The sequence below is a fragment of the Hyposmocoma kahamanoa genome, unplaced genomic scaffold (genome assembly GCF_003589595.1).
Source record: "Hyposmocoma kahamanoa isolate Upper Pololo Valley unplaced genomic scaffold, ASM358959v1 78, whole genome shotgun sequence".
Taxonomy (NCBI): domain Eukaryota; kingdom Metazoa; phylum Arthropoda; class Insecta; order Lepidoptera; family Cosmopterigidae; genus Hyposmocoma; species Hyposmocoma kahamanoa.
In genome coordinates this window covers 220,930-245,269 of record NW_020653945.1, presented here as the reverse complement: position 1 = coordinate 245,269, position 24,340 = coordinate 220,930, and the positions used below count along the sequence as shown (strand labels likewise).

Genomic DNA, 24,340 nt, shown 5'->3' with positions numbered 1-24,340 from the left:
AGGGTGGCTGATCACGCATAAACATTCATTTTTATTAATAGCGCCTAAATTTTACTTAAGGAGCAATTATTTTAATGGTTGGTTTTGCTATTCTGCAATTCAAGGCGTTTTTCTCGCTCAACATACTTTGAGTAGTGAGAACCGACTTTTATTATCTCCTGTGTCAACTCTCCTGTATAGTGGCGAACTAGGGGATATTGCAATAAAACTTGGCAAATAGATGTAATTCCACGTACTTTTGAGGTCGGTTTTTTTAGTACTCTGTACTGAGATTATTACTACAAAGCGACTTGTTTCCACACAAACATTTCCTTAAAACTCTTTATGCCTATCGATTTCGTACCCATGCCATTACCCACCATTGTCCATGTTACTTACCTTGTATAAAATTCGTGAGTCTCCCGAAAATCAGTTGCTGTTCTTATGTTAAGTATATGGATAGTATTTCTAATAAAACTATGATTCAGAGGGGAAACTTACACAATTTTGGTCTCATTTCTTGTTTATAATATTAAATGATGGAAAGAATAAGTCGTGCTCCTGGTGGAAAGCGATACGCCTGTCCATGACAGTTGCAGTGCCACTCAGAGCTTTAAATCGCAAAGGTCTGAGGGGCACTGCCACTGCGTCTGTCACCCTGAGACTAAGTTGACAAGTCTCATGTGCCTGTAATTTCACCAGCACCCTTTGCGCCACGTTACACGAGAAGAAAGTTTTCGCGCGGCGACCGCCCAGTTACCACGCCTTCATGTACATTAATGGCGAATCTGAATTCTATTTATTATGCAACAACATTTAAATTCCTCTCAATAAAATTACCGCCGCGTAGACCTAATTCAAGCCAGGCTAGCTCGCGTGCCCGGAACGCTCATTTAAATTAAAACGTAAAAGCTAAACAAGTAGAGCGTATTTTGCCATGACAGTTAGACGCACGCGGTCGCTGCGCGGCGGCAACGCGGACTCCGCTCTTCGACCGCGCGGCGGCCGCGCGGGGTGAGCGCGATGAAATTCGTGTTGCGCCCGCACCTCTTTTCACCTCACCTCACCTCAACTCTTTCACAAGGAGCTCTACTGCTACAAAATTTTTTTATCTACTTTAAATCTTTAAAATTTGATTGCTACTTAGATTTGATCATTTCGCTTTTCATTTGACAAAGGTTTGTTTTTTATTATTTTTTATATAATATCAAGTGACGGGATGAACAAATCGTGCGCCTGATGGTAAGCAACAAATATAATGTGATGTTTTATTTTTACAAAGTCATGATGAAAAACGAAACATATGAATGCTTGAAAAAAAGTAGTTCAGTATATCGATATTTTGAAAAGTCATTAATGAGGTTAGATGGGTTAATATAATAATAATAATAACGCACACACATGTAAATGTTGATCATATTTGTGTGGCAACGGGTGGCTTCGTAATGCTTTTAATGGGAGAATATCTTGTTGCTAAAGCTGGCCGGTGAATGCCAGCGGCATCTCAAAGTCTGTAATTGACAGTAAATACACAAAGTTCCTAGTAAGACTTAAAACTAGCGTTTGATGAACGAAAAAAGATGTTTTTAATTGTGATGATTACCAAACCTGAAATCGTCAGGCAGCGTCGTCAAGAGCAAACTGAGCGCGGCGATAGGCCGTGGGCGCACCGAATTTGCGCTGTTGACCCCAAGGTCAACTGGGACGAACGGCCGTTCTTGTTGCCATGCATTTGCACAATGCCTGGCGAGAGCAAGATATATATAGGCATTGAGAAACATCTCAAATGGTTGAAGCATTGTTTTAGATAAACACAACTCGTAAATCTTGGTTCTAAACCCGCGTAAACTGTTCATTTCAAATATCCTATTTTCCTCGTATTAAAACAAGACCAAAGTGGAATTTATAGTTTGCTGGTTCGAAATTTTATAAAACGAAACAAGCAAGACAGAGAAACTAATGTCGCGGTATGTTAAAAAGCTGAGAGCCTGGAGTGCCGACGAATTGTGGACTCGCTATATGTTTTGCGAGCGCTCGGTAAGCAATTCGTGGAACAGACGGCTTAGCATCTCTCGTTCATTCGTGAGCTTGCATTTGACCCCACTTTAGAAATTCCAGCAAAGGTTATCTTTATTATTTTGTTAGTTATTTCTACGAAAAAATATTTACTCATTAGATCGAAGTGTCCTAATGATTCCTTACTGCTATTTCATCGTATGGGCTATTTTAATTCATATTCAGTAGCAGCAGAGCTCCTTGTGAAAGAATTCGTCCAGGGTAGTACTGCGACCTTACCTCTTTCTGCCGCCAACCAGTGATGTCAGCTTTACCGCGTTCCGGTTTTGAAGGGTAAGGGTGCTAGTGAAATTACAGGCACGTGGGACTTGTGGACTTGTGTCTCAGAGTGACGGACGCAGTAGCAGTGCCCCTCAGATCTTTGCGATTTAAAGCTCTGAGTGGCACTGCAACTGTTATGGACAGGCGTGTAGCTTACCATCAGGCGTAGGACTTGTTCGTCCCGTCACTAGATATTAAAAAGAACTAAAAAATAATTTACACATAATGTATAAAAGTGGTAAAGGCGCAGCGGTGGAAAACGATCGGTAGAACTCGGGTAATTCAATTTCTAAATAATTAGTGGAAAGCGGACTTTGCGGCTTTTGATCGTGATTGGTTTCAAATGGGTCTGATCGGAAAAGCTTTTCTCGACAAACGTAGACCAATAACAGCCGTCAAGGTGTAGCAAAAACTATGTAGTAATTATATTGCAATTTTACAAAATCTCTCCTGTTAATTCGAACACTAAAGCGATATAGCAAAGGCTACAAAATAAGTAGCCTGTGAATCACACAGAAATACATATATGCATGAGCTCAACGCCTATGTCAGCGGAGGATAATGAATAGAACGGAGGTGCGAATTTGCAAACCATTGATTCCCGACTCTGCTCTGACCTCACGTACTATTGACTCTCAATGTACGCAATACACTTACTTATCGATAGCTGTACGTACGTACATGCTCGGGAATTTGTGAAGTGCACGTGTGTCAATAGCGAACTTTACTCTGAAGCCAGCCACATCAAGGAGGCTCTTTCTGTGAGGAAATCCTTGCTTATAGATATTCATAAATAACGAATGCATAACAAGGAGGACGGGTGCATTATGTTGTTTATAGTGCTTCCTCGAGACAAAACAGTACTGTAATACATTTCAATTAATTTATTGAAACGTGTTCTTGAGGATAGCTCGTTGGAAAATTAAAGCGCTTACCGACGACAACTAGAAAGTAATTGCAACGTTCTACCTCTTTATAAGCATACAAAACGATTTTTGTGTTAAATTGTCATGTTAAGAAATGTAACATTTGAATAGCGTTTATGAGCGAAAATACGAGATTCGAGAACAAGAGGTGCGATGAACTACCTCGTGGGAATGTTCTTACTTTCAAGAGAAACTCCGGCCCATCTAATATCTCGTATCATAGTACATTCGTAGACCGCCTTCTCTTAGTGAAATTTATAACTTTGTTGCATGTATGTCAATGTCTCGTAGTCCTGAAGCTCGCCAAATTGTTAAGTTCCGGAATCTTGATACGCAGCGGCGTGGTATTTTTAACTTTATCTTTTTAAATTCAATTATATCTTTGTGATACACCAGTTATGAAGGCTTTACTCAATCACTGTCATCCGCCTTGAGAAATACACACTTTTTACTTTTTTTTTAAAGTAAAAACACTCGTGTAACACATTTTTTTTGGTAGATCTCTTAAATACCAAAACAAAAACAAAATTTATCTTCTCTCTTTGGTAATTTCAACATTCTTGTACAACATGTCACTTTGACATTATATTTTAAAAATATTTAGTAAATTAGTTGAAACTTAAGTGTTGGTGTAATCTATTCTTTAAACCATTCACATATGTAGTACCTGTTGGTGAACGATTTTTCTATAAAATCAATAACGTGAATGGGTACCCTGTAGTTTGACATATTTTTGAAAACACCAACCCTGGCTAATTTTTCTTGTGTGGTATCACAGAAAACTAGTGCTGCGTACCAATTAACTCGATTTTACTTTTGTAGTCGAGTTTCATGTAAATTATAGCTTTTCTTTAATATTTCCATGTCGAACGCCGCCATTTAGGTTGCCAAGTACTTCCTGTAAAGTAATGTACGTAAACCTGGAATCGTCTTGTATTCTAGCGGGTTTAGGTGATAAGACTTGGGAGCTTCATCTAGATGAATCGATAGATTGTCTGTGGCGTTGTTCGCTGGTAACATCTCTTAGGAGGAATTCGGCGGAAGCTTCTTCTTTTCTGTTCGACACGGCTCGGAAGGTGTTCCTAATTCTGAGATCTTCTACGGTGATTTATCCCATTGGGGGCATGGTCCCCCAATGCCTCTTTTTATAAAATAAACTAGGAATAGCCAGATGCCGTAATTATGGGTCTCCGAACCCTGTACCAAAAGTAAAACCCGTGCCACCGGACCGCATGGTGAGTTGACCTCTGGATTCTTTCCTTCATTGGATGCTTCGTCATTTATATCAATGTACTGTAACAATCTGTTTTGTTGCAGGGTTTTAGTTTTTCTTTTCTTTCTATTTAGTACCTTTGGTACATGTAATTTCGAATCTCGCCATCAACTGAATGGCTGAGACTATGCTGCTGTAACTTTTGTTCGGCTGTGCCTGACCACGTGTCATGAGCTCCACGGGTGGTCGGCATCTACGTATTAACTTCGTCACTCCTGTAGCAATTACGCTGCCTTCGCATCGGATTCTGGTATGTAATTCAAATGTACATCCGGTAAACTCCAGGTCAGTGACGTATAAGTGAAGTGTCCATGTGGCACTCATGTACTTTCATAAACTCTTAGTGCAGTATATTAGCTCTAAGTATACTTAAAGGTAACCTTTTGTATGTAACTAATAAGGGCAGTAAACATATTCATACTCTCCCCTTGTAAACTCGGGAAGTAAAAATACTAGTTCTTCATGCTGTACCTATAAATTTAATTATGACATATAACTAATGTAAATTTAAAATAAAGCATTCTGGTTATTTCTACTTGAAACTTGTTTTCGTTGTGTGTAAGGCGCCCTTCCTTCTCCTCGCTTATAAATTTTACACGCATCATCGGGTCAACCAGAACTCACACCCACCAACCAGTCACATGCTCACTCAAACCGACTGGAGCTGACCATTACACTCGTGCTATACAATTAGATTAATTAGACACACTGTACTCATGCAATCAGTCACAAAAATTATATAATAAAGTATACATTTTATTATTAAATTACTTTAACAAGTCCGTCGATTATAAATGAAAATGTAATTTTTTTAAGAAATCTTCAATATTGTAGAAAGGCATTTCATTGTGGTAATTAAATAATGATGTGTTATTTTTTTTTTTGTAATGGCAAGTGACGGGACGAGCAAGTCGTGTGGCTGGTGGTAAGCGACACGCCACAAAGATCAGCGGGGCACTGCCACTGCGCCTGTCACCCTGAGACATAAGTTGACAAGTCACTTGCGCCTGTAGTTTCATCAGCAAGTTGTACACAATTATCCTATTTCTTTTTTTTTAATAATAAATGACAAATGACGTTGTGTCCAAAGTTCGTAAACGTAGCAGTATATCTACGAGTAATGACATTGTGACAGTACTTAACGAGTGAGTAAAATAACAAATGTCGCGGTGCAATGGTGCACCTACGGCCTTGCGATTGGGCAGACGCTGACATTGGTTCGGGCCGGTTCCGCTCACCGGTTGGCCCTTTGCCGCTACCGTACACCGATAACGTTTCCTGTTAAAGCAATTAATAATGTACGTTTATTTAGTCTCATTAATAACATGCACGTTTACGTCGTTACTTATTATTTTTCTGCATTACAGTTACATACTCTTTATTGCACACATGCACACGTACTGGGTACATAAGGCGGATTTGTTACCAAATAGGAGCTTCCTCCAGGTGAACCTCGAGATAACAGATGCAATTTGAATATATTCGATAATCACATATTGTTAATGGAATGAAGACGGATCGGACGGCACGGCACTGCGGTCGGTTAATGTAAATATCAAACTCAATTTTGTGCACAGACTGTCGACGTAACAATATATTGTAATTGCATTTGGAAAGAACGAGTAAGCAGAGTGTACTCTAAAGTAAACGTATTTGTATTTGCGGTATAAGGAAAGCTAGAAGCCATAAAGGTTTATAAAATGGTTACGTGAATTCTGCTTTACGTTATGGTATAGTAATTCTGTTTGCAGGTTAGGTTAAATAGACAATATGCCTTTAACATGTTTATACAAACAATGTTTGGCAGAATATAATTCTCATTTTGTTACTATCAACTTCTATACAATCTGTGTTTCCACAAATACATAAGTTCTAAATTATTAAGTATAATATTCTGCCCTTGCTAAATTTGTAAGTACATATTGAATGTTTGTCTCTTTTATATACCGATAAATGTAAATCCAAAAATTACTAGACGTGTGTAGGTATATTAATCTCAATTAATTCGTACATACTGCGCATTGACGTTAATAATAATGAGTCGTACAAAAATACACGCTTTTTATCAGCTGTTAAATAGAGATGTGATGAAACTCCGTGCTAAATTCTGAGTTTCTTTACGACGGTCTAGACATATGTATAGCATAATATTTTTGATATATTAAAAAATGTACGTATACGAAATACGATGATTGCACGAACGTAGAAGATTAATTTACATCTGAATAACCCCAGGAATGTACATGTTTATAGCGTGCTGTGGAAATAGCACACTCCGTAAGACATTTTATCGTGTCACGGGTTTATTTTGACTTTAACCGAAAATACCTGTGGTGCGCATACGGAAATAGCTGCGAATGACATGTCTTTGGAGAAGGACCGAGAAACACCCAGTGATTCCCGCGATTGGCACCTCACCGGGGTCATAACGCCCATGTTAAGTCTCAGAACAAAAAATACATCGCTGATTTCATGCTGAAGTCATCGATGTAAATAAATGGCGTCACGCAGCTCCGTGTTGCAGCACTAATTGTTCAGTTCTAATTGTTGATTTATTTCTTTAGATTTGTCTCAATAATATTCAATTATTGGAGCCGTAATTTAATAGCGAACGTTCGCGGTGCGTTTAGGTTGCTGCTGCAGCTCGAAGACGCGCCCAACTTCGTTAACGTTGCAATGTGAGTAACAACAACTTCCTACAACATTGTATTAAATGGGTTTTTGCCAACACTATGAATATGCAAGCCTCATACCCATGTGAATATTGGACGAATAACGTCACGCTCGTGGTCGACCAGAGACGTTTAGGTGACGCTTTGGATTCCCAAAGGAAATTAGGATGTTGTCGGAAATTATTCGTTATTATATTCTGTGTCACCTCTGACCGGTTGTAACATCAATGCGTGTAGGACGTAACAGTCATTAGTAACTACAGTGATCATTAAAATAAAAACTGCGTATGTATACATGTAACGTCAAATCAACACGTCCGTTTCTAATTTTTGACAAAAAATAAAAGGCGACTGCGAAAAACAAAGCCGTTAAGCCGATTACAAGAAATCACAATGTGCACGAAATAGGACAAACAAGCTAGAATGAATAGCGGACCGCGTTTCTAGAGCCGGGATAAGGAGTCGTAAAGCAGTCGGGATTTGATTAGTGGCTTCTATTCCTGAAACAGAGATCGATCGTGAAGCAAACGAGGTCGTGCAACCGACACAGCGAACACCAAAGCCGGAGCTGAGAACCAGGAGCAGCGCGGACGCAGATGTCTACCATAAATCGATTTACGAACCATTTTGAGATGCAACTGCAGGAATCTACAATTTCCTTATTACATTCGGGACTATTTCATTATGTTCCTAGCTATTTTGTAATCCAGTTAGTGATCTAATGGTTTTTAGGAACTCTGTACGTCCACTTCGAAGAAACCTAACACTAATTTGTTGTCGGACTTTATTTGGTATTCTACAAAAAACCTCCAAAGCAATTTGTTGGAGCCAATTAGTTTCGGATAACGAACGTTACCTTGTTTGTACAGCGCCTAGATGTAAGATTGTCTTTATTTCTGTATTTAATTGAATATTGAAAGGATTTTACTTTTCACATACATTTTGATCGTAGCCTTTGAAGACGTTGCCAGTTTTGTTTTTGCAAGGATATAGTCAATCCGGGTTAATCAACATCAAGCGACTATTCTGATCAGGCTGATTAGTTGTTTGCAGACTTAATAATAATCTAATTGAAGCAATGAGATTTGTTGGCGTTGATACAGGCGTGTTGCTACGGCGCGTGGCACTGTGCCAACAATTTTACTCCCGTTTACGAATGAGCCTTCCTACAAAGCCTAGTGTTTTGCGATGTCCTTCTTAATGACTTGGCGCACGCTAATGATAATCCAGTCCAGTTTTGCTACATAGGTCTAATACATTTGGGAAAAAGATACTAGAAGCGCAAACTAAAATAAAAAAAGCAAAAATTAAGATACTCCACATCACGATAAGAAACAGGTAATTGAGATATTGTATTCTGCTGGGTCATGGAAAACCTAGTAAGAGGTTTCTCGGGTATCGTATTTCAGATAACGTCACGTACATGACACGACATCACCGCGTAAGCCTCTCCGTGCATAATGACCAGTTCTAGCCGCGACCTTCGCATCGCATTAGCTTGTTCTTGTACACACATTATATTAATCAATTTAGAGGCACACTGACGTCATAGGTATTATCATTCTTCTAATCACGTTCTCGGGTCTATTTCTATTTTCAAATGATATAATTCCAAAGCATTGATTGGAATAAAGGATGCAATCAAGTATATAATAAGTCCGTTGCTTTTGTCCTTCCCCTTGTCAGTCGGATAGCGCAGTATGCGAGTGACGAGGAGCCATCTGTCGGCGACACCGCGCGGTGGCCGTTAGGCAATGGCTTTGCAACCTTGTCCCATTTATGACCGGCGAATGCCATCTTCAGATATTTCCTCCAACTCGACGGATTTTCACAATGTTTTCCTTAAGTTTGTTATTGTTTTAAGCACCGCGCGCCACTGACACAATATTTAACATTTTTGTTTCCCCTCAATATTCCTTATTGGGTCTTTCAGCGGAAAGTGCGTAAGGTTTTCTAAGTAATCATTTTTATGATTTCGCCCACGTTGAGAAATGAGTGAATTCATGGATTTCGTTAATTATGTTATGTTCTCGTGCTCTCCGAGTTCGTTTTAATGAGTTTCTCTTATCATCTTGCAGCGGTCACGCGTACTAGAGTATGAAATTAATCAGTACAATACCACTTGCGCGTTTGAAAACGCGAGTGATACTCTAAAAACACTGTGCTATACGTATTTATTTACATTTGTTACGACTGACTAACGAGCAAATGTCAAAATTAAAATAGAAGCCGCAATCCCAAGTGAGGAATATCAGAGCTCCACGAATTGTGGTCTAGCTATGTACGGGACTGATCGTAAAACAACAGGAATGGGGTCGAAGCTCCGTGAAGTTTGTGGGTATGTGGCAATGCTCGTACAGTTAGCGCTGCAATCTGTAATCACACGTCGCCGGTATTTTACAAACGATACGCGCCGCCGCACACGCAACTCAGCACATGAAAGACTGCTTTAACTCTGTTGCTACATCGTGGCTTCTGCTATCTCTCAAGCCTAATATATTCGCAATGAACGAAATATCCTAACTGTATGTAACACAACAGCCGCGCTTATTGGACTATTTAAATGTTAATGCAGACGATCTGTTTTAATATTCATGAACGCGATAAAGATTCCCAGATTGGAGTTTCCTTCCGAAATTAATTAACAAAACGAAAATATGTTGTTACTTATGCGAATTTGTTCAGTTCACGTATGCGTACGCAGAGTAACAATTACATAATCATCCGGCCTTGGTTGCTCGCTGATTTGTTACATCCAGCTGAAAGTGTATTAATGGGATAATAATTATATAAAAATGGAAGTAAATTACTTTGCTACTCCTTGAATCTAGTGATGGTTAAATCGTGCAAAATAGCTGCGCTTGTGTACAACTACAGTTAAAAACAATATACCAACCAAAAATATACCCGAATATAAGAATTAGGGCGTGTCTGGCAGAGGTGTCTGCAACTGTAGTGGCGTTTGAACTCGAATTTGAAATAACAAAGTAATTTACTGCCATTTAAGTAATGTTTCAAAAAAAATCTGAATCTATTAATTAATAATTAAATGTTCTTTATAACTAGCAAGGCAATGTGTGTTTTGGGTTTAAGAGAGTAAATTTATTGTCGTTTATGTGAAGCTAATAGCATGGAGTTTTCGCCGACGTGATTTACCGCAATTGGCGCTGCATGGCGTCGGCGTCGCCGACGGGAGCACGATTAATGGGTTTGGCGGCTGACGGCAACCGACACACTCAGGTGAGCTGCACTCACCCGACTGTGAATTGCTCAGTGATATTTAGTCACATGTAAACTATTGAATTTGGCACAAATAAATTTACTTGAATAAAATGGTAACATCGCTGCTATTTTATGCATTTCCGCTTAGAGAGTATCTATCAACTTTCAGTAAATATCAACTTTCCAAGTTCCCAGACAAAATCGATTATTAATATACTTTCGCTGCGGGACGCAGTTGTAATGTGTAATTTTGCAGGAAGACGCTGGCCAAATTTAACGAGGCCTTAGGGACGCGACCGATCTTTGTGGTACCGGCTGGTACCATGCGTTAAGCCAGCTACGAGCCCTGCGTAGTCGAGTGTGAAACACCCCAATAACGGAATTTCGAAAGTCACACCGCACGCCCTCTATTGTGATAGTTTGACGAACGCATTACCGATTGGTTGGTAGCTGTTGCAATTAACGAATGTTGTTTCGATAAAAAAGTTAAACCTGATATCACCGACTTTGCAGACGATTCCGTTCGACGACCTCTGCCGATGACATCATGTTCGCTTCAAATTCGAGATGCTAGTGTGAGTTTCGAGTCTTACTCGAAGTTAATTTCAAAAACAGACTCGTTCTTTGAACCTAACGTAAACCTTATATTTAATTCCACAGAGACGCTTTGGAAAGTTCTCTAAATAATAATAACAAAGCCACGGCCGGCGGTGGCACGGTAGTCCCTCTGATTTACCACGGAAACGCACCTCTACTGACGGTAACGACCATCACGTTGACGAGGGAAGGGGGCATTGGGTACAATCATACAAAATGTAATTAATTAGAAGCTATATGCAATTGTGTGTTAGAAGGGTTTAATTTCCTTAACGATAACTTTTGAGGTCTGCTCTTCGTATGGAATTATAATTCTCGTGTGGGTTAAATCATAGTTTCCCAAAGTGTTCCCTACCGCCCAGTGGGCGTTGAAGAGTCCTAGGGCAGTAGGGGCCTCGGAAGCAATTGAGGAGCGTTGGTGCTGTCCAGGAGCTCCTACTGCATTTGGAAAAAAAACCTGAATTATCTATATAAACTACAGTACATATATAATTTTTTTCCTTATGGTTTTTTGTGTTAAGTTAATATAAAAAAATACGTGTGTTCAATTATTTTTTGTAGTGGTGTGCGTTGAATGTCTTTTATCTTGCTGAGTGGGCAGTGAGGGAAAAAGTTTGCGAATCTATGGGTTAAATGAAAATACGATGTAGATTATTTGCGAATGAAAAACAGGAACATTTTACCTATCTCACTCAGATTAGCGATGCGTTACCTGCTAAGGTTATTTACAAAAGAATTGGACCAATACTGTTAATTATGAACGGCCGTGGCCAACGTACGACGTGTTGACCGTAGGAATAGAGCCGACTTTACTGGAAGTGAAACATTTGAAAGCGGAATTATTAACGCGACTCATCGCTGTCGGTGAATGATTTGCGACTCGATAGCCGACGTATTAATTTTGGATTGCGATTTCGGTCCTGACAAATGGACTCCCGTGATAAAACGACATCAACTGCATCGGTTGGTTAATTTTTTTAATATACTTTTATTTGGTTTACAACTTGAATATACGTACACATAACAGGCTTGAACATTTTATACCTTGGTCCTGATTTTAATTCAAATGGGAATCGATCCGATCGGGCAGCCAACTCGCAATATTATAAGCCTCGACTCAGAAAAGACGCAGTTTCCGATCGGGAGAGGCAATCAAAATCAAGCTGCTTATTTTGTAAAAGCTCAATCTACTTTCATACGACGACGGCAGAGTTTTCCACTTACGTATTTCTGACGTAGGATAGTTGATACGGGACTCTTTTTTGGTTTCTCTCTATTCTATTGGAGTGCACAATGTAACCCGGAGATCGTACGTTCCTAACTGCAGTGGTATATATATATATATATATATATATATATATATATATACAGATATCAAAGGTCCTTCAAGGATGTTATATGTATAGATATATAGCCAGATAGCTGTGAGGATTTACTTGTTATTTTATTGATGTAATGCCTGAAGTTTATAGACCTGTCGCTGTGTATCTCAAGTCTATGATTTTGGTAAATACTGTAGGTAGATATTTTTATCAGTCGAAATTTGCCAAATACAAAATACTTTTTCGTGAAAAATCAACCTTATTCATCAAATCTAATAAAATGTAATGTTATTGACGTGAAAATCAACTTGGGAGCTAGAAATCCAATAAACATAAATTCTAGGTTCATTTGACATGTACTATGACAGGGGTGGGTCCATATCTAGCTATATATCGGCATTTTGTTTCATACCTAGCTATTGAACCAGACATTTCTTTAAAGGTATTGTTATTAGCGTTAACTGATGAACTGCAGGAGTCAAATTTCTTTCGAAAATAGTTAGACCTGCCAGTACATTTTTTGCGAATTGAGCAACTTTACTCGGTTTGTTGACTTCATGCCATTAATTCATTGTTTTAGGTTTTCTTATAAAAGAAAACAATACAAAAAAAACTGCCTTAAAATTAACTTTTGTGGTTTGAGACCAGGATAGGTAATAATGATGACCGTGTCATCTTTAGAAACAATTCAAAGTCCTTTCGGAAAGAGAAGGATATTAATACTTATTTCTACAATCTTGCAAACGCTTAATTATTGCCTCCTTATCTGCGTATACCCGATATATTCACCTTTTCTCGTTCGTTTGAATCTGTTTTATTTAAAAATGTATTTAAAAAAAGACCACGAAAACTTTGAATGATTATTATTATTATCAAATATGGCTCAAAGTTTCCAACACGTTAGCAACACTTTTTTGGTTTGGTGGAAATAACACTTGCCGACGGATGACGTGAAACGCCTTCATCGGATACACTTTTGGCATTGCTACGACACGACAGTACAAAACGTTGCTGTAATTCACTCAAATGATCTCTCTTGTATGTCTGACATGAGAGCGTTGACGCACGACCAAGGGCGGTCATGTCTCATAGATCATAACCATGATTACAACTGAACGTTACACTTCGCTACATGGAATAGAAAACAACATTTCAGAAATGTATTTTTCATTAATTACTTACAAATCCCTATGAATAGTGATAATAATCATTCATTAAAATGCGGAAATGTGGACCGATAGTCCAAGAGACGACACACGAACGATCGTATAAGCAAAGCACGCATGTTGAAGAAACGTGGGCGCGGAAACAGCGGCCGGTGCACCGCCGCCGACATTCGATGCAAGTTACGTAGACAATTTAATAGCCCTCTATTTGGTGTTCACGTCATTGCGAGGATATTTAGGCATCGACGGCTTGCGACTTGTGACCCCAATCAAGAGGATTGAGTTTTGCGACCGCGTTAATTAAACTCATGAGGTTTGGAGTAATTTGTATGTGTTGCTTCCCACGCTTGTAGCACATGTGACCGGCATAGGCACGGCGACGGCCGTTTCGCTAAATTGTGACGCTTCAATTCTCATAGATCTCGTTTGCATTACGACTATTACCATTATACAAACTAAAAACTATTTTATAGTTATACTTCGAAGAAATAGGCAGTTTCGCTGAGTAATCTCTCGTGCTTGACGGGTTCGGCATTATGTCCGACCAGCTCGCCTCTCAGGTATATTAAAACATTTGTCTCCGACATTTGTCGCTACCTGGTTACCTATTAGCAAAATTCGGCGTTAGAACGTTATAACTACCCATTTTAAAACTAAGTACGTGGTGGAGCCAAATAGTTGCATGTAGCAAATGTAATGTACTAAATATAGCATAATGCTAGATGCTGGTTTTTGTTTTGAAATGTTAGTCGACCCCTCAAATGTCGAGGTCGATTTGAATTTTTCCTTTATGATTTCAGTCCGGACGTGAGCTCTTATAGCTTACTGAATTTATATTATAACTCGAGAAGTATCCCAAAAGGGAAACTGACAAAATAGATTTTAAAAAGTAGCGAACATGCAATTTGGCTGGTGCCAAATACGACAAAAATGAAAAACGATATTTTAGTTTTATTTCATACTTTTTTAAATTTATTTTGTAACCATCGCAAAAATGTTACTTTTCCAATTACGTCACTTTATTATTGAGAGTGCGAGTGCACTATGTCTGCAATATAAATGTGGTCAGTATGCGGTATTGGTTAACAAAAATTGGGAATAATTTTATGAAGGACTTGTGTGTGAATGTTGAATAATATTCCAGCTTCGTGCTGAGTCAAGGGACCATACCTAAATAAATCCATTTGTCGATTTCAGGGAGGAGGTGCGCAACCACGCGGTGCGGTGGAACGCGCAGTTCTCGTTCATGTGCAAGATGTGCGCCAACGCTAACACCGGCGTACTCGAGCCGGCGCTCATGCGCATTTCCGTGCGCAAGGAGTGCAAAGGTACTGCTGTGCTGACATGATAATGACATGACATGACAATCATGTGTCCGTTAGTAACACAATCCACTCTAATACAAGACCCGAATTCCAATACCAACTTCTCAAAATAATTATATTTCCATACTTTCAAGGTTCTTAGCATAGATTTTTTAACGGTTCCATAAGGTGGAACTGCTTGTTTAAACAAAAGTTTAAAAGTCAAGCTATCTTGAAGGGTGATGTCATGTCTCCCAGTTTTTGCATTTTCTTATATTCCTAGGTGGAAGGGCAATTCATAATTCCATTGAACCTTGCATATTATTATTTCTCCAGGAACTTCACATAAATTCTGTCAGAGTTTCATTTATGAAATATATATTTTACTAGGCAAACTTAAGCTTGCCGAGTAAAATAACTAAGCGAGTGACGAAGTTATGCAAGCTTAAAGTAGAAACATTTTTATTGTTGCGTTAGTCCAGAAGTAAAAAGCTGTTTACCTGATTATGTTTACCAAAAAATAAAATAATATTAAAATAAAATTATATTAAGAAATTATGTTAATTTGTAAACTATTGCTATATGAATTTGAAAGTGTATAAATGTTATATATAACAAAATCCGCTTGTTACTACTACCATGATGTGGTAATCTGTAAGTGCGATTTGTATAATGCTTATATATTTTGGTTGTACCCTTTTAGCTATACTATATATACTATATATTTTATATATATATAAAATATGTTGTGTTGGCTATCCTTAATTCTCAATAAGTAAATAAATAAATTACTTCCACCTACCTAGAGATTGTGAGCCTTATTGACATAACAAGCAAACATGGTCATTTCTTTTATCACTTCGGCGTTTAATGGACATAATAAAGGTTTTCCTGGACATATGGTTGCAGGCGGGCGGTCATATCAGAAGCTGGGTTTCTGCGACGTGAACTTGGCAGAGCTGGCGGGCGCGGGGGAGGCGACGCGACGCTGCCTGCTCGAGGGCTACGACCCACGCCGGCGGCAGGATAACTCCGTGTTGCGCGTGCGCGTCAAGATGAATATGATCTCCGGAGACCCGCTCTTCAAAGTGTAAGGCGAAATGTTCCTACTAATGCACCAGTGTCACTCAGCTAGATGACCTTCGAGTACAACACCGTATATCACAAGAATTGTATGTCCGTACTGGAATTGTCTACATGTTCTCTTTTTTTTATATAATATCAAGTGACGAGTCGAACGAGTTGTGTGCCTGATGGTAAGCTACACGCCTGTCCATAACAGTTGCAGTGCCACTCACAGCTTTAAATCGCAAGATCTGAGGAACACTGCCACTGTGCCCGTCAGCCTGAGACATAGGTTGACAAGTCCCTTGTACCTGTATTTTACCAACACCCTTACCCTTCAAAACTGGAACGCAGTAATGCTAACATTACCGCTTGGCAGCAGAAATAGGTAAGGTGGCAGTACTCTCATTGATACTTAAAGATTTCACACTCAAGCAACAGTCCGGTATTTATGTGCAATTTGCAATTCACAGCCCCGAGCGCAAGCAAGACGTGGCAGCGGAAGGGCGCGTGACGGCGCCGGGCACAGGCAGCGGTGGCGGCGGCGGCGCGGGGGACAGCGGCTCGGAGAGTGCACCCGCCGCTGACGACGACTGCGGCTCCTCCACGGCCTCTTCCGGGTTCGGAAGTCTCACCAAGAGACGGCCACACGGTTAGTCCTGCGTATGCCTCACGTTTACGTGCCGTTACCGTAAATTACATTGAAAATTCCATCAGTGATGGTTTAACCGCTGTTATTGTTCGCAGAGGGTAGCCACGCGCAGCCGCTGTCGTCGCTGCCATCGTGCGAACTGCCCTCGCCCGAGCCCGACGAGCCGCCGCCGCTGTCGCTCACCGACCACCCAGGTGATACGTTGCGCCATCTTACCGCTGCTGATGATGAGGAAACTCACAGTCCGCTTGCACTCCTCTATATTGCGGCCGTTAGTTGCAAGGGCGCATGTGACAAAAACTCAAAACCGAGAAAATGTTTAAAGAAATGAAATTTAAAAATATCTACTTTTCTCTTGCGGTAACTTCATACCTTATCCACTTAGGAAAAAATAAAAATAGTAACAGACTGGCTTTTTTTACACAACAAAATTTTTCAAAAATCAAAAATTGATCAATTGATACATGCGCCCGTTCAACTAACGGTGGCAGTATAATGATAATCAGAACATATATCTTTCTCTCGCACATTCGGTATGCGTAATGGAGGAACGGAACCGTATTCTTGAGAACGTAGGGTATATAGTGTGTTGATTTGCATTCTCGCCATATTTAAAAAAAATATATTCTGTTCAATATTCTGGCTAATTGTATAGCAAAGTCTTGAAAAATGGTCCCTAAATCGTATGCACCGCGCGAGGGCAGTGACCCCGCCACCCGCTTCGCCGAGCGATACGCAATCTTTCTAGATCGCTTATTTACTTACTTTTTAAATTATGATTATGTAATAGTATTGTTATAATTCACTAATTATTTACATTAATTGGAAAAGTTGAGTGAAAAAAAAAAAAAATTTGTAACCTATATTTGGTAGATACTTACCAACTTTAGGTTACATGAAAATTTTGCTAGAAGTACCTAGCTCCACAGTTGGTGGCTGGCTCCGTACCGGAGCCACCACCGGTTTCGCTTGAACTTTCCATGTTTGGTTTCACAATTCTGAAAGCAAAGACGATTTTTGCGCGCAATTTTTCGATTCTCGTAATCTAAACGTTTCACATCATCCATAAGAATAGTCGCGCTCTTGCGCTTGACGGTTCATACAAATTCTGGTAGCCGTTCATTTTTGCACTAACTCTTGTTTACATATCAAACCACGTGGCATTTAGTGAGAGACTAGCTAATAGATCACTAGAATTGCGACGAGTTCGGCTACCCCACCTTAATCCTTGTGCGTAAGCGAGGCAGCTAGGCAGGCGCGTGCGTTGCGTTTGAGAAAGAAAGAAATAGCAATATTTTCTCGGTTCCTCCGACTGCGCTATAAGTTTTAATAGGTAGCACGTACCGTGCAAGTCAATGACCTTTGGACCGAGCGGGATCAGGTGATTGCCACAATGAAATAAGAACTAAGGAAACTCTTTTTTCGGAAATATTTTAGTGATTTGATTTCAGTGTCGGATATAGAATGACTTCTTTAAATATGGCGAGAATGCAAATGAACAAATTGAGTAAATGGATCGTCGTGCACTGCGCTCATACGGTACGTTGACAACAGTCATTATGAGCGATTGCGCAGTAGGTCGAAACATCACTTGTCGACCGTTCCAGGGCTCACCCTGGCCGGCGCGGGCGGCGGCGCGTGCGCCGCGTGTCTGCAGCAGCAGCAGCACACGCACTCGCGCAACTCGTCCAACACGTCCGGCGACATGAGCAGCAAGGTGCGGCGCGGCCGGCGACGCGCCCGGCGCCCGCGGCCGCGGCCTCAGACCGTTGGTGTGCTGTTGCAGGCGTCCGGCTACGGCAGCTCCGCGTCGGCGGCGTCGGCGCACTCGCGGCAGAGCTCGGAGGGCGACTCCGCGCCCGACGCCGCGCGCCACCACCACAGGTAGGCCCGAGCGCGGGCCGCGCGAACCGGCTCCCCGCCTCCCCGCCCTCCGCCCCTTGTAGGTTCCCGGCAGTCCTGTCCCGGCGGGTCGGCCCGTTAATGACTGCTTTGTCCCGCGCAGCCTGCGCGTGGAGCGCACGACCGTGAGCACGACCACCGTTTCGGTCCCCGCCCCCCGCCACTCAGGGCGCCCCGCGGCCAAGCTGCTGCTGGAGCGCACCGTCACCAGCGAGAGCTCCGACGTGTTCCTCACGCCCAACTGCTCGCTGGGCGCGTGCCCCCCGCCCGACGTGGTCCGCAGCGCGCTGGGCTCGCCCGCCGCCCACGAGTACGCCACCCCCGACGCCTCCCTCGAGAACGGGCGCGACGCCCCGGACGGTCCCTTCGTCATCCCCACGTACTTCGACAAGAAGCGCGCGGCGGCGGCGTTCCTCGGCGCGGCCGCGAAGCCGCTCGCCAACTTCCAGGTGCTGAAGCAGAAGTCGCTCACGACGATCCCCGCTCTGATCGAGCGCAACAGACGCAACGAGGAACTGTTCACCAACTTCCCTTTTCTGACGCCCCTGGCGCACCGTAAGAGCTCGCTGGTGTCGAACGCCAACCGGCTGTCGGGCTGCCTCGAGGACGAGTTCTACTGCATTCCGTCGGAGCCCGACGCCGAGGCGGAATCGGCCGAGCGCATCGACGTCCGCCACCGGTTCAGGAGCCTCTCCAACCGGGCGCTCGACGAGGAGTCCGTGTTCACGTCCACGCCCAAGGGCGAGTCCAGCCCCCGCCCTTTCGCTAAGAGCCGGCCGCAGGGGCTGCAGCGCGGCCCCTTCCTGCGGCACAGCTACACCGAGCACTCGAGGTGAGTGCCGCCTCTGCCGCCTCTCGCCTCTATCGCCGCCCACTAACCGGGTGAGGTGCCGCCGGTCTGTCTCTGTCGCTCCTTGTTCTGTCCTGTCCTTCTCCTCGCGTTCGGTTTGTGAGTCGGGTGCTGGTAGCCGTTGCCGTGGGCACTGACCCGTGCCGTGCTGCAGGCGCGGCGAGGCGGAGTGGTGCTCGTGCGGCGCGCTGCGCGAGGGCTCGCTGCCGCGCCGGCCCTCCTCCGCGCTGTCAGTCTCCGCACACACAGTACAGCGGACCGCCCTCGCGGCCGCCCGGAACGCCCTCGCTCTCGCCGCTAACGGCGGATTCCGGGCGGCCGCCGCGGCGGTTCGGGTAGATGTCGTCCCGTGTCCGTGTCGTGTCGTGTCGCGACGGCTTTTTATTGTAGTGGTCATTATTATTGTATTCGTGTTCCGTTGCTTCGTTCCACGATTGTTATCATTGTTTGGCATTTTCGTAAATAGTGTCCACGCCGAGGCGTAGAAACCGCGGTGTTACCTTCCAGGGTACCCCTTTGGCTTGTGAGTTTGTTTGCTGACGTTCAAAGCGCTTCAATAACCGCATGCCGCATGAGATACAACAACGCAGTGCGTTGCCGTGCACGACCCGTATTTAGTTACTGAGAAGTAGTCTAGTCCCCCGGTCCGCCCCGCCGCGCGAGTAACGTCCGTATCGGCGCAGGAACCCGTCGACGGGGTCGGTGACGACGTCGGCGTCGGAGAGCGGCTCGCTGGAGCGCGCGCGGGCGCAGCTGGAGCGGCGCAAGCGCGGCGGGCAGGGGCCGGGGCTGGCGCCCGCGCCGCCCGCGCAGCTGCCGCCCGACGCCGGCGACGGCCACGTCGCCTCGTGCCGCGTCGAGAACACGCGCGTGGACCCGGACTCGCTCATCGACGAGATCATCGCCTCCACCGACCTCAAGAAGGCCGTCGAGGACAACGCCGAGAGTCAGTATCCCTCGCGAGGGGCCGCGGCGCCGCGGAGGCGCGAAGGGTGACTGACCATTCGCGTCGCGTGTTGCAGCGTCGGGGCTGCAGCTGTTCATCACGCGCGACGGCACGGCGGAGCTGGGGTCGCGGCAGCGGCAGCAGCTGGCGCGCCGCGACTACCAGCGCGTGGTGCTGCACCCGCACGACAACAGGTAGGCCCCCCCGTCCCGCGGCCGCCCCGCCCCGCGCCCCGCGCTCACCGCTCCGCTTCCGTTGCAGGTAGCCGACGGCGTCGACGGCGTGAGCGAGCGAGGCCACGGCCCCCGCGCCCGCCCCCGCCCCCGCCCCCGCGGGCCCCTCTGTGATGTAGAGTTGACGTGGACAGTGCGTAGTCGGGAAGCGGCCTGATCGCGCGCCCGTCGTCGATCCCGTGTGGATGACGAAACAATGCATATTTATTGTTTTTATTATTATGTAATGTAAATTATGCCATAAAGTAATTGTTTTACGATGTGTAACTTGTCGAGTCGAGTCTTTTGTATCATTTACAATGTTTATATTTTTTACTATAAGTAGGATTCTTTTCAAATATGTGACGACCTACACGACGACTGAATGTTCCTATATTTTGGGTATTGTCTGTGCTTCCTCCACTTTTGAGCTCCGAACCTCGACGTAGTCACCTTCCGTCTTTCCTATTCTGTCGCTGAAGTAGCAAGTAAAGGAGTGCTCACATACTGGTGCTAAATCAGTGAGTCCACTGCGGTACACACGTACGCGACCACGCAACACTGATTCGACTCATTAACGAAACTTTTGTGTCAATTCTCGCGAACGGGAAATTAATTTTAATGTATCGATCCTTTTGTTAAGGGCTAACAAACAAAGACGGGAGATTTCGTTTAAGATTAGAACTTAAACAAAAATATCAGAAAATTTAACACAACTGATATCTACAACTTTTGTTGCCCGTATCGAATGAAACCCGTATCGAAGATGCACTTACCGGAAAACTATTTTAGTTGTGCGTTTACGCGAATTTACACCATTATTATTATTATTGCAACCTAATTTATTGCGTTCGTAAGTATGAAATATGAAAGAGACCATAAATGTGGAAATGTGCATCGGGATTACCAAGCGTTGTAATTAATTATGTGTAATAAAATCAATGATCGGGAAAAGGTGTTCCCACATATATATAGATACATGTATAGATATAGCTACAAAGGTGTTCCACATATATGGAACACCTTTTTCCGACCATTGGTAATAATAAGCAATACTTCCGAAGAACCCTCCAAAACGTGTAGTCGATAATTGCCAAACGATGAGTGCGTCCACTGCGATGAAGGAAACGTTTCCGATTGAAGTTATGCAATAGTGCGAGGAGGTTATATCTAAGTCATTCCTTTGCGTTGGAAGCTTGAGCGCGGGCCTTGCCGAGGGACAACGTGCACGCGCAAATGGAGTCATACGAAAGACCTCGTTCTTCGCCGTCTTTTGTATTACTGCATCGCCTGCTGCAAGCCGCCAAGCAGGGTGGTCGCAAACCGTGTACTGCCGATGATGTGTCCCTCGGCTCGCGTTGTTATGTATTGTAATCTTAATACAGCCTGTACAGTATTTGAATAAAGGACGTGTTTAGAACTACGCTGTGGTTTCATTTAATTACATCTAAGGAATAAAACGCTCGCTCGCTGTACATATGAATTTATTGAGCGGCGGCGCAGCGCAATAGCGCCTGCGCGCGCGCCGCCTGGACGGACACATTGCTTGCAGTGAGCCTTCGTCGCAACGAACGTTCACATTATTTACATTGTAGATCACACGTTAATTAATTAATAACCTATTATTATATAAAACCTGTGGTGAAACGTGCAAAGAGAGTTATCAATCTATTATTTATTACTAGCACTTCAGTATGTCAGTTACCGAGAGCGGCGCCTCGCTTTGCAGGTTTCTAGTGTAAATACATTGAACATATCACTGACTGCAAAACGCATTCTAAAATTAATATACGATACAAAACGATGTAGTTAAATAAGTCTGTATTAATTCATAAATCAATTCTAACGATATGTAATCAAAATTAAAAAATATCACAATGCATTAAATGGGGCGGCTCAAAGGGAACTTAACGCAATTCTTTATCGACTACACCTAAAAACAAAAAGGAATTGAAGCTGGAATGTCATTTGAGCAACGCAGCGCGAGCAAGTCCGTTGCAATACTGGAATCGGCTATAGCGAGTAAGTACTGCACTTAAGAGCACGCTACGATATAAATATTGAACGTTACACTATGACTACTGTACACTTACACTACGTAATAATATGTACTAATTAATACTCTGCACTAAGCGAGTCGAAAAAATTAAGTATAAAGAGATGCTTACGGAACACATCCTAAGTATTGAGTACTTACACCATAGTACAAAAATGTAGATAAGACTATTTTGTATAATTGTAAAGGGTTCTCAAATATACAGACTTTCGTGTAAGGCACGGGCGGCTCTCCGCGGCCTGCGGCGGCGGCGGCGCCGGCGCCGGCTCGCGGCCGCACCCGATCACGTTGATTCTATCTTTTATCAAATATAGCTATATACAGCCTTTACACACGACGTATTTTATACGCGCAAACATCGCGTTGCAAGATTATATCGAATGTCATGTAAAAATTAACTGAAACTAACATACAAGACTAAAATTAAAATTATCTCTTATCGAAATGCGCGATACGTCAGATGACGCGCGTTTACGGCGCGTAAGAAATACGCCGGGTCCAGGCTCTAACAGTGTTACAATCGAAACTTAGGGACCGAAGCGAGTGCGTGTCTGCCGCGCGCCGGTCGCGCCGTTGCTCGGCCATTGCGGACGAGGAACGCCTTTACTACCAAGTAATTTAGAATCTTGCACGCTTTATTTCTCTTACAAACTAAACTTACAACTATTCGCCCGTCGGCTCGACAGCTACGTCACCATATGATGCGTCTCGGTTTACGATACGCTGTTACAACAGTTCCGCTTCTGCCGAGTACATCTAAAGAGCGAGCGCAAGAGACGGGCGGAGCCAACTCTGACAACAACCCGAACAATCGATAAATTCTTTTTCTATGCTACAAATATTAAGTACGTATGTGAGCCGTGCGCGCGCGCGGGTACATAAATCTGCCTTCAGCACGAACGTTCGTTTATCACTATACAATATTAAAAATATAACTCGCGCGTTCGAATTCATCGGTCGTTTCGATGAAATCCTAAAGTAATGCCCCTGGCCACGCAGAGGCGGCCGCGGAAGCGGTCTGGGATTTTTTGTAATGTAACGAGTTCGAGCGGGACATTAGCGAGGCTTCAGCGGGCTTGGACGTTGTACTTTTTTACAACTGTGGAGTGTATTTTAATTAAGTTTCAAGGTGAATTCGACCGAAAAATTTATATCATTGGTGCAATCATGCCCAATTTATTTGATAAAAGTGATAGAAATTATAAAAGCAGTAGAAGGAGATGATTTGGGATAAAATTTCCAAGGAGTCAAATAAGAGTCGTGAGTATACAATTTTTTACCTAATTATATCGCTAGGTCCACGACTTGTTTATCTCGTCATTTGGTATAGTAAAAAAAAAGATGACCTGGGTAGCAAATAGCAGAATATGCCTGTACAAGGCGAAGCACTAGGAATGTGGAACTTTCGCAGGGTTAGCGTTAATAAAAGAAGTTCTTCTTTATTACTACCCGACAGCGACGTGGTGCGTCGTTTGTCTGTGTTGAGAACTTAAAGAACGGAAAAAGAAGGGTGAAAATGAAGCGTGACGCCTTCGGTGTCACACCGGTCGTCTCGTCGCGAACCCACCGCGTCCGCGCGGCCCGGGCCAAGGCACAACACTGTCCGGCCGAAACGGAGTTCCCGCGAGGACGCGCCCTCTAGATGAGGCGCTCCTCGGGCGGCGGCTTGAGCGCGCTGTGCAGCATCTCGGCGCGCGGGTTGCAGTACTCCTGGCCCGAGGGCGAGTAGGTGCCGCGCGTGGCCCGCTTGCGGCGCGCCTGCGCGCCCAGCGCGCCCAGCACGGCGCCGCCCAGCGCCAGCGCCAGCAGCGCCGCGCCCACGCCGATGAGCACGCCGGACGAGCCGTCGGCGCCCGCCG

The 24,340-nt window shown here is 43.5% G+C and overlaps 1 protein-coding gene across 1 annotated transcript in view; it reads left to right on the top strand.

Moving 5' to 3' along the window:
* LOC113233213 overlaps positions 1-21,862 on the top strand; it is a 57,612-nt gene extending 35,750 nt beyond the window's left edge. The window contains exons 4-14 of the mRNA XM_026468252.1: positions 14,692-14,822; positions 15,708-15,888; positions 16,337-16,515; positions 16,611-16,709; positions 18,123-18,232; positions 18,302-18,399; positions 18,521-19,249; positions 19,422-19,616; positions 19,951-20,213; positions 20,290-20,407; positions 20,475-21,862. Coding sequence (XP_026324037.1) covers positions 14,692-14,822; positions 15,708-15,888; positions 16,337-16,515; positions 16,611-16,709; positions 18,123-18,232; positions 18,302-18,399; positions 18,521-19,249; positions 19,422-19,616; positions 19,951-20,213; positions 20,290-20,407; positions 20,475-20,478 — 2,107 coding nt within the window. The 3' untranslated portion in view covers positions 20,479-21,862. The remainder of the gene's footprint in view (positions 1-14,691; positions 14,823-15,707; positions 15,889-16,336; positions 16,516-16,610; positions 16,710-18,122; positions 18,233-18,301; positions 18,400-18,520; positions 19,250-19,421; positions 19,617-19,950; positions 20,214-20,289; positions 20,408-20,474) is intronic.
* Positions 21,863-24,340: the final 2,478 nt, after the last annotated feature.